This window comes from Eublepharis macularius, chromosome 13 (assembly GCF_028583425.1).
Source record: "Eublepharis macularius isolate TG4126 chromosome 13, MPM_Emac_v1.0, whole genome shotgun sequence".
Lineage (NCBI taxonomy): Eukaryota > Metazoa > Chordata > Lepidosauria > Squamata > Eublepharidae > Eublepharis > Eublepharis macularius.
The window spans coordinates 22,684,498-22,695,712 of NC_072802.1; the positions used below are offsets into that span (position 1 = coordinate 22,684,498).

General features: G+C 47.9%; 1 protein-coding gene across 1 annotated transcript in view; it reads right to left on the minus strand.

Moving 5' to 3' along the window:
* Positions 1-10,678, minus strand: part of NHSL2 (NHS like 2) — a 43,939-nt gene extending 33,261 nt beyond the window's left edge. Inside the window, exons 1-2 of the mRNA XM_054995820.1 lie at positions 10,636-10,678; positions 5,342-5,467 (exon numbers count right to left, since the gene is read on the minus strand). Coding sequence (XP_054851795.1) covers positions 5,342-5,467; positions 10,636-10,678 — 169 coding nt within the window. The remainder of the gene's footprint in view (positions 1-5,341; positions 5,468-10,635) is intronic.
* Positions 10,679-11,215: the final 537 nt, after the last annotated feature.

The following is an 11,215-nucleotide window of genomic DNA, read 5'->3' on the forward strand; positions in this document are numbered from 1 at the left end:
TAGCTAAAAGGTTATATATTACTTGCGCCTCCTTGAAAAAAGACTAATGAGAGATAAATTCTATCTTACCAATACAGCAGCCATCGGTTGGACCTGTGGCTGTTGTAACATGTAGTATGGCTCATAGTGAGGATCCACAAAGCATATCCAAAAGAAGTGCGTGAAAGCTTGGAATAAAACCATGAGGGGCCACAAGACCCCCGTTCATTGTTGCTGCATTTAGCATGGCTTCCCCCTACCCAATGTTATCCCCACCCATCCCTCTTTGTCAGACTGCAGTTGCATGCCCTATAGGCAGGAAGTGTGTCACTCCTCTTTTTTCTGCAGAGCTTTGCACATTCTTGGCAATGTATGTGCCAAATTTACACTGTCAAGCAGTCAAGCACTTTGCAGGGGTTCCCCACCCAATACAACCCTCAACATCCTGCGTTTGATGCTATCTCAGGGTAACACATGCATGATACTGGAGATCCATTGATAGGATCTCTTGCTTTAAAAATTACTTAAAGCAGCCGGGGGGGGGGGGGAGGGCTCAGTTATTGGGGGCAGCTGTATTGGGGGAAGGGTTCACTCTTTCCCCTGCATTGTTTTCCAGATCTATATTGCCCCCAAGTTTATCTGCATCATGTGATTACATGCACTTATAGACTATGAGCAGCTTTGGGAGAGGAAGGGAATTAAAAATGGTACAGGCAGGAAGAGGTCAAACCCCCCACCCCAGCGGTAACTGGAGGGCTCTGCTCATGTCTTAAAGTCAGGAAACCTGATCAGGGATTCTGGAGCTCTGGGCAAAAGTCCAGGATGACTCCACAATCACGCCCCCCCCCCACTGGCTCCCCTTACCAAGACCAAGCAGGGGTGGCTTTCCTCTCACCTTGAGCAATGTGGGTGGGAGCCACTCCTGCCACAGGAAACCAGCAGTCTGAGTCCCAAATGGGGCAGATGCCAGGGGTATTAGGAGCCTGTTTTTTCTTCTTTCCCCATCTTTGGAGGAGGGGCATGGGTGATGGGGGTCCCCCAAGGCAGCTCCTGCCTGTATCATGTCTGTTTGTGGGTTAGGGTTTGCCTCGCTTTGCCCGAAGCAACAGAAAGGATCTTGGAGCAGAACTCTATGCACTTCTCTCTTTTTCTGTGGCATCCTTCTCACCACACTAACCATGAGGTTCTGATCCCCAATGCATTGCCACAGGCACCATGACGTCAACCGAGGAATTCCCCTGAACCCAATTCCTTCCCCCCTAAAGCAAAGAGCCAGTCCTGAGTTTCCTCCATCTCCTAGAGCATGGGATACTATGCTGTAGCATAGTGGTTAAGTGGTCAGACTGCAAATCAGCTCTTTGCTGGTTCAAATCCTACCACTGCCATGAGCTCAGCAGGTGGCCTTGGGTAAGCCAATCCTCTCAGCCCCAGCTCCCCAGTTGTATTGTGGGGATATTGATAACACTGACTTTGTTCACTGCTGAGTGGGCACTAATCTGACTAGAAGAGCAGTACGTAAGCATAGTTGTTATTATTAAGAAGCCAGAAAGCATTATCTATGCAAGGAGCACCCATTTGGAAACGGCTTCTTCCATTGTAGGAGGAGGCTTGGCTTGCAACCTCCCAACGTTTAGTGATTCGCTCCAGCACCCCAGGGCAGCCATTTTGTGACAGCGCCCACTTCCCACCTGCAAATTCCAAGAGTGCCCACAGGCTCATCAAGATTAGGGACCCCGGCCCTTTGCTTACGTGTCCGTCTGTTACGAAGGCCGTTCCAGAAACCTTTTGTGACTGAAAATAAAGCTGGAAGAAGAGCACCTCGCCCTGATCTACAAGTCCGTCCTTCCTTTCCCCATCATGACCAAACCACAATGTTGCAAGTTCAACTTGAAAAAAGGGAACTTCAAGGAGGAAGAGGCCAAGGGAGGTTTTTAAAAAATTGGAGAGTTTGTGTTTTCAGAAATAATTAGTTGAAGGTCTTTCTGTGGAGAACCACCTGCCAAATCCTACTTCACAGAGATGTAAAAACGTAGAGTCCATTTAAGGGCGCGGAGTGGTGGTGGTGAACCTTGTTCTACAGGATTTGTCAACAGACCTATGTGGCAAGGAGAGAACTCTAACAACAGGGTCCTAAGTGGAGATACACCCCTCTAAACCCACTGACTTCAATGGACTTTAAAGGGTGTAACTCCCTTGTTCTACAAGGATTCAACAGCACAATAGGCTGCTCTCGGGGAATGAATTCTCTTGTACAGAGTAGTTACTGCAGCCATCTTGAGCACGCATACAAAAGAAGTTGCCAGCAAGCCTTATCTAGAAGCCTGGAGTACGGTTGCCAGCTCCAGGGAGGGAAATACCTGGAGATTTGCGGGGTGGAGCTTGGGGAAAGCAAGGTTTGAGGAACGGTAGGAGTTCAGCAGGTTATAATCTCCTTCTGTCCACTGTCCAAAGCAGCCATTTTCTCCAGGGGAACTGATCTCCATCATCTGGAAATCAATTGTAATTCCGGGAGATCTCCAGATACCACCTGAATGTTGGCAAGCATAGCCTGGAGTGACCCAAGATGTAGTCTGCAAGCAACCTGGGTAGCTAGTCCCCTCTGGTGGGAGGCATGTCAACTAGATGCCTGATCCATCCCCCTGCAAGATGCATTCTCCTATTCAATGCAAGATGGAAAGTACTGGCCCACACTGAGTCACACCATTGGTACACACCATTGGTACACGCATTGGTATTGTCTATCTCTGACCACCAGCTCCTTTCTTAGGTGGGAACTTTTGCAGTCCTGCTACGTAAGATAAGCAACAGGGGACAACCCAACATGTGGGACCTTGAGTGTGCACAGCATGTAGTCTTCCACTGAACTCTGTTTTTTGGATTCTACCCTATATAGCTAAAGGCTATTCAGGAACTTCATACTGCATTTCCTGTCCTCCACTACCAACAGCCACTACAAAGGAGGGGAAGGTACTATATGCAAGGAGTCCTCAGAAGGGAAATCTTATTCTGTATGGACTAGAGACCTTCAAAGGCCTTGTCCGGGGTGCCCAAAGGTAAAGTGTGCGCTGACCAATGAAAGGGCCCAATTACATTTTAATAACACTGTGCTTATATGCCACTCTTCTAGACAGATGAGCATCCCACTCAAAGTCAGTGTCATTATTATCCCCACAATGCAGCTGGGGAGGTGGGCTCAGAGGAGTGGCTTACCCAAGGCCACTGCTGATGGGATTTGAACCAGTAGAGTGCTGATTCACAGCACAACCATTTAACCGCAACGCTACAGCAGCTCTCTAAAATAACTGCATTTATATACTGCTTTTCTAAACCGATTAGTGACCCATTGAGAGCGGTGAACAAAGTCAGTGTTATCAATATCCCCACAATACAGCTGGGGAGCTGGGGCTGAGAGGAGGGGCTTACCCAAGGCCACCTGCAGAGCTCATGACAGTGGTGGGATTTGAAGCGGCAGAGGGCTGACTATCAGCTTAACCACTTAGTCACCCTTCTTCCAAGAAGCCAAGGACAGCATGTATGGTTCTTGCCTCCTCCACTCTATCCTCACAACCATATGAACACTGGTCTCCCCCTAGGCCCAGTGTGGTGTTGTGATCAGAGCATCAGCCTAGGATCCGAGAGACCCACGTTTGAATCCACACTTTGACGCTGAAGGCTGCTGGGTGATCTTGGGCCAGTTAAACTCTCTCAGCCTAACCTACCTCACATGGCTATTATGAGGATAAAATAGAGGAGAGGAGAATGATGTAGGTCCCTTTGGGTTCGTCCCCCGCCGCTGCCCCAAGAAAGAAAGGCAGAGTATAAATGAAGCGTATCAATAAAGAGATAGTCCAGAGCTTTTTCTTATTGATCTGTGGTGCTGCCCAAGATTATGGAAACCCTTCCAAACCCACTCCTACAGATATTAATTTGGCACCAACTCCTCCATCCTTCAGGTGGCCAATTAAAATGGCATGTATTTACTTTTGGTGAAGCAATCCAAATACTTTTTGGTTGCTTTATTGCTGCTTTTAACTGCTGTGTACTTTCATTTGCTGCTTGAGGGATTTTACTGAAGATTGCTTTGTTTCTGGTTCTCTGCTCCTCATCTTGGAAACTGCTGATACTAAGACTGGGTGAAAATATTTTGACTGAGTGAAAATATTCCCAGGCTGTGACATTTCGTATTCCACAGCGCTGTTCGATCAGATTATCTAGTTCAGCATGTTGTTCTCCATAGTGGCCAGCCAGTTGCTTCTGGAAGCCCTGCCAGCAGGGAATGAAGACCACAACTCTCCTCGATACTGCCCTTTCCCTGGCAACTGGGATTCAGAGGTACACTGCCTCTGCACATGGAGGTTTCATTTAACCATCATGGCTGGCAACCACCAACGGACATCCTCCAAGAATCTGTCTCAACGCCCTTTTTAAAAGACCATCACCTGGCGTGAAATAGTAGATTTAGTCCTGAATCCACTGCCCCCCAACTTCATTGGGTGTCCCAAGTTCTGGTACAAAGGGTGAAAAACTAACACCCTATCTACTCCCCCTACATTACATGCAGGGCTTTTTTTCAGCTGGAACGTGGTGGAACAGAGTTCCGGAACCTCTTGAAAATGGTCACATGGCTGGTGGCCCCGCCCCCTGATCTCTAGACAGAGGGGAGTCTAGATTGCAATCTCAACCCCCCTCTGTCTGGAGATCAGGGGGCGGGGCCACCAGCCATGTGACCATTTTCTCTGAGGGCAATCCACTGAGTTCCACCACCTCTTTTCCCAGAAAAAAAGTCCTGATTACATGTATAATTTTATAAACCTCTATCATGCCCCTCCTCCTCCTTTCTGAACTGAAAAAGCCTCACATAGGGCCACCAGCTGTCGTTCTAGTCTGCAAATGTTCTCAGTTGCTCTGGTGATGCCCACAGGAAGGGAGAAAGCCTTGCCTCCCTTTCTGCCCATGTGGAAGGAAGCATGCCCAGGGTTCATAAGATCTGAGAGAGAGCCCAGTTCGACAGTAATGGAAGGGTCAGAGTGAAATGACAGTGTACGGAAAGAACCACTTCAGCACTTCCTCTGCAGCAATGCAGACCGTGTCCTCCTGCCTACATATTGTTCATCTAGTACATTTTTATCTAACCTTTCCTCCAAAGACCCCAGGGCAGCAGGCATGGCCCTCAGTTCCCAGTTTTATCTTCTCAGCAACTCTGAGGGCCAAGCTACACATGACGAATGACACTTGAACAGCAAGTGTATTTCTCCCTGTTCACTTGCCCTCCACTCAATCCACTTGCCGTTCAAGTGTCATTTGTCATGTGTAGCTTGGCCCTGAGGTAGGTTAGGCCCAGAGACTATATCGAAGCACCTACCAAGCTTCACGGCAGAGTCATCTGGGAGAAAAATTAGCCTATAGTTATTGGCCTGTATCCTACTACTCCACTCCGCAAAGCCTTCCTCCATCCAGAGACCTTTCTCCAACATAAGCGGCTGTGCTGCTAGCAGAAAAGAGAGGGAACGCCAACATGAGGTCATTATTCATGTCCAACTAAGATCTGAGAGTCTCAGGATTTAATTCCTGCTCTGCTATGGAAGCTCATTGGATAACCTCGGGTAAGTCACTCCATCTCAGCCCATCCTACCTCACAGCATTGTTGTGAGGACAAAATGTAGAAACAGAGAACAACAAAGCCGCTTTGGGTTCTTGTGGAGAAAAAAAGTGGAATATAGATACAGACTTTGCAAAGTGAGTGGCAATATCCAGGCCATTTTAAATATAAGTGGAGATTCCTAAAGGAGCCAAATGCACATACAATGGAAATGATTACACCGAGTGACCCCCCCCCCTACACACACACCAGTCCTAGAATTCTCTTCTTTCCAGTGGCCAGCTTCATTGTATGAGTCACTGGGCTACCTTAACCCATCCCAAAGTCTTTCCACAGGAGTATGGGGGTAAAGCAGGGCAGAAGTCCTAGCATTCCATGTGCGAGCACATATGTGTGCTTGCCTCGCATATTTGCACTCCAGTCCTGCAGAGCGTAGGAGAGATACAGCTTCAGCTTGGCACATCATGCTCAGCTCTGGAGCTCAGTTAGGGCCACAAGTCAAGGAGCCTGGAGGGAGGAGGGGAACTCTGGCAGAGAAGAGCAGAAGATCCCTTGGCTGCGATGCCAAGACACAGATCGGCTGAGGTCAAAGGAGGAGGCAAAGAGAGAGACCTGCTACTGTGGCACCCAGGGGTTTATGGGGAGGGTGGATGTGTACAGAGGGGCATAACTTGGAGGCAACCACGGTGGTGTGGGGGTTACAGCACTGTGCCAGCCTGCCAGACCTCTGCAGAACACACCTCCTGTGACACCCACAAAAACAGGGTGAAGCTGCTTCCATGTTGCTAAGCAACCCAGCCTCCTGCCCCCAGGATTACTGTTCAGCCAATGACAGTTTGTTCCAATTACATCATAAGCCTGCCGTGTGGCGTTACTCGTGTGTGCCTGGCTGAAGTTTCTAGGCAAGGTGAAACGGGACAGATGCGCAAAATCTGACAGCTGCCTTGCAGAACTGCGCGGCTCTTACAAACCACCTTGAAATTTTAAAAAATGTGATGTATCGGCTCTCCTTTCACTTGGTGCATGAAGACACAGGCAGTCTCCATGCGCTCATTCAAGGTGACAGACACGCCAATTAAAACACACCATCTCATCCAACATTTTAAAGACTAGGATGGGGAGGAGGGGACAGAAAACACTCTTAAGTTCGTGAAAATTGATTTTTATTTCCAATTTGGCCACAGTACTTTCAGGAGATCGTCATCTATTCCTTTAACAGCTGCTTGCCACCCTCCATGTGGTGGCTGGAGATCTCCTGGAATTACAACTGGTCTCCAGGCTACAGAGGCCAGTTCCACTGGAGAAAATAGCCGCTTTGGAGGATGGAGTGCACGGGATTTTACCCCACCAAAGTTCCTCTCTCCCCAAATTCCATTCTCCCCAGTCTCCACCATCAGTATCTCAAGAAACTTCCCAACCCAGAACTGGCAACCAGTGCTTCCACAGACATAAAATGGGGATTAAAACAGCCATTCTTGTTTCATAGCTCTCCTTCCTTAGAATAGGGACAAATACAAGTCAGTTTTTGCAAGCTTACATTTCTGTAGAGGAAAGAGTGCTGGAGCCTTAAGCGTTCTTACAATGATTTGTTCATTTACAAAGTTACTGGTTGATCAGGCATTAGAGGGCCCCAGTTGCAAGTACACAACTGAGCAGGGGTTATTTCTTTATTTACTTCTCATATAGCCCACCTTTCTCTCCCACAGGGACCCAAAATGGTTTACACCATTCTCCTTTCATCAACGTTATCCTTACAACAACCCCGTGAGGTAGGTTAGGCTGAGAGCATGTGACTCTCCCAAGGCCACACTGCAGGCTTCCATGGCAGAGCAAGGATTCGAACCTGGGTCTCCCAAGTCCTAGTTCAGCACAATAACCACTGCATCACACTAGGTGTGGTATAACCAGGCATTACCATTCCACAAACCATCTCAGATCCTTTGGAAACCTATTTGCCGCTCCCACAGCCACCTCCCCCACCTTTTCCTGCTTGCCTACTCCCCCCTCCCCACCCACCCCCCATTTAGATCAAAAATGGTTTTATCTGAGCAGGTGGCCAGCTTTCATGCCAGGTAACTTGGAGTTGTTAATAGCCCATTCTCCCTCCTCCCAGCCACACCTGAGAGACATTTTGCATAGCAGAACAATACAGCTATAATAATATTTATTTTGGAGGCCCTACCTAGATTGCAGGTAGTCTCTACCATTCCCTCAATACCCAGCTAACCCCCTTTCTCTCCTGGTTGCTAATGAAAAGGGCAATGCTTTCATCTTCTGCAAATCCAAACCCTTTGATCAGCACGCCTTCCTGATGAATAGGTGCTGGATTGCCTCTATTTCTTCCTGTTTTTCCATCACAATATTTCCACATCTGCCTTAAGAGCACTAAGGCGGGCAGGCGTGGGAAATGGAACGCTGAAATGAAGGGGAAAAGAGAGAGAGAGGTACAATCCTGCACCTATTCATTAAGCAAGGCATGCCGATCAAAGGGCTCTGAACCTGCAGGAGATAAAAGCAGCTCCCTTTTCATTAGCAACCAGGAGAGAAAGGGGACTGGCTGCTTACCGGGGTGTAAGCACCTTTGCACAGCAGCCATTCAAAGATTCCCTCTTAAAACACACAAGCTAGAGAGTTTGCTTTATTCACAAGCGCCCTTGGAATCCCATGACTTCAAGGGGGCCAACCTCAAAACCGTCACTGAGTATCACATGGCAAGACTGGGAGAAAAAAAGATGTCAAACTCTTAGAGAACAGTATGAATTCTTTTAAAGGGCCAGCACTGAATATTTTAGACAAGGGAGGTGTGCTAAGCAGAAGGGCCGCTTTACAAGCCAGATGAGTGAGACATTGCCTAGCAGAGAAAGACCAGCGCAGCTGAAAGTCTGTCCATTTTTAAAGAACTTGGTGGTAGATGATGCCCTCAAGTCATAGCTGACTCATGGCGACCCCTGGTGGGGTTTTCATGGCAAGAGACTAAGAAAGGTGGTTTAGACATTGCCTGCCTCTGCAACTCTGGTCTTCATTGGAGGTCTCCCATCCAATAACTAACCAAGGCCGACCCTCCTTAGCTTCTGAGATCTGACGAGATCAGGCTCACCTGGACTATTCAGGTGTGGGTTTTAAAGAAGCTATTCAATCAGAAATGGTCAGTCTTCAAGGAGTCACACGTCTCCTGTTTATATCTGCAGCATCAGACTATCCTGGCTCCCCCTCTGGGCTTTGATGCTCTGTGAAGTGGGGCAGATTCCTGGTTTAGCTTCAGCCCCCCCCCCTGCCCCCACCTCAGTCCTACCACATTTACCGTGAAGCCACAAGCACAATACAAGGAAACTGCTTACAAGTCCAAATGGGAGGAAAGGGGCCCTGTGGCACAGTCCGAGAACAGACACAGAAAGACAATTCAATAGCGTAACTGGAAGGAATCTGCCCAATTATGATCTCATTGGAGCTGCTGCCTGGCAGGGTGGCCTTTTTTCTCACTGCGATGTGAGGATCAGAGGGATTCAGCAGCACCTGTAAACAGGCTATAGAGCCAGAGGAGTCAGCCGTGTTAGTCTGTAGCTGCAAAATAGTAAAAAGTCCAGCAGCGCCTTGTAAGCCTAACCAACTTTATTGTAGCGTAAGCTTTCTTGAAAGCTTATGCTACAATAAAGTTGGTTAGTCTTAAAGGCGCTACTGGACTTTTTACTATTTTGTAAACAGACTAGAAACCAAATGGCCCAGATGAAAACTCATCCAAGCTTGGGCACAAAGTGGTTTCCCCCAACACATAGTGTAAGGGTACAAAATACACATTTTATTCTACAGCTCAATCGTGCGTAATTTGCATACAGAACAGCAATCATTCTATAGGCGTTTTTAGCTGAGACCTCTGGGGAGGTGCCTCTACCGGAGCCCCTTCTTTCTGCCCCTCCCAGTCTACCTGGAGAACATAGGAGGCTTTAGGGCGCTATTGATGTTAACAACCAACCTATGCAGAAGAGACATTTGTAATGCAAACCAACGCTGGCTTTCTATTTGCATTCCAAAACAGAATGAAGGAAGAGCAGCTTCTAGCCTCCTGTGTGAAATAATGTTCTAGAGCAGAAAAAATTTGCTAAGGCAGATTCTTAAAAACCTTAAAAGGTGGACTGCCAAGGAACATCTAAAATAACATCCCCGCTTTTGCCTTTGCTTCGGACACAACAGACATTTTCACCCTGGCCACCAGCCTTTATTTAAACTTGCCTAATGCCAAAGATAACCAGCAGAATAAGATCAGCAGTTTGCATTGGGGCAGAGAAGCTAAGCTTTGTTTAAAGAGAGGCTGGGCATGAAACAGTCAAAAGGACAGCTGCTGCATTAAGGTTATGGTGTCTGTTTATGTGTCTGTGTATATGTGTCTGTGTGTATGTACCTGCCTGTCTCCGTCTATGTATTTGGAAATAAAGAGATGTTACAGAAACCATACAAGTCTCCAAAGTTTACAAGAAAACTGACCTTGCAAACTATCCACTGCTCAATGAAGAAGCCAGCATGAAGCTATCTTTCCAGTCATGGGAATTTATCTGTTCTTGGTATTCTACAACATTGAACGCCTGTGCAACAACATCAGTACATCTTGAACAACCATCGCCTACCCCTCTCAAAACAAAACAAGATACAAAAAAGGAGACAGAGACCCAAGAAGTTGCCAGGGATTTTGACTTCCTATTCAGGCATGTTAAAAGATAACACTCCCTGTCCGTGTTCATACACAGCACACAAATTGCGTGAGTGCCGTTTCATAGATTGTTGACTCTTTCTGCTACAAGAAAAAGGATCAGGGGGGGCAGTAAGAACATTTTGAACGCATGCAACCCTAGGAGGACGGAATGATTGACACACAAGTTCTACAGAAGTTGCGAAGCAGCAGGCAAGATAGGCAACCACATCTACTGTGTGCGACTAGCAATACCTTTGGCTGCAGCTGTTCGGACATCCGAGGCCTCCCTCCATATTCCATCATGCGCCAGACACATCAGCATTCCTGACTCCTTCCCCACCACTCACATTTCCTACAACCAACCAGCACTCACCTGCCCTGTGCAGGGACATGAGCAAGGATCCAGCCCTCTCCATGACCGCTGGCCCTGCATACAGCACCAATGGCCTCGAAGCCTCTGCAGGAGGAACCACAGGGTGTACAGAGGCTTTCCCGGCAGCTGGTTCCACCCGCAGATCTCCCCCTGCCTTTCAACTCCACAAATAGCCACAAGGCATCTGCTGGACCACCTCAGACTGGTGTAGGGAGGTGCCCTTTTGTTCCTAGTGAGACTCTTGCCTGGAGTCCTCTTAGAGTTGAACTTCCTCCCTGACTTTCTCTGGCCCGACGGGGAGAGGAAATCACCAGGAATTGGCTGTTTGAGTCAGCCCCTGCTGGCCCATTGTCGCTGGCCTGGCCCGTCTTCCTTCCTCCTGACAAGGCCCTGGGAACAACGGTGTGTGGATGTGTGTAGCCAGGCAAAAAGAAGACCTTGTTTTTGCACCTAAGGTTCCTCTCCTTTAAGGGCTTAGACTCTCCCCCACCTTCAGCCATTGGGATATGACTATTTTATTCAATAAAATAAAACAACTTTCCTTAGAAAGCACCTTCAGCACCACAGGGCAGACGCCAAT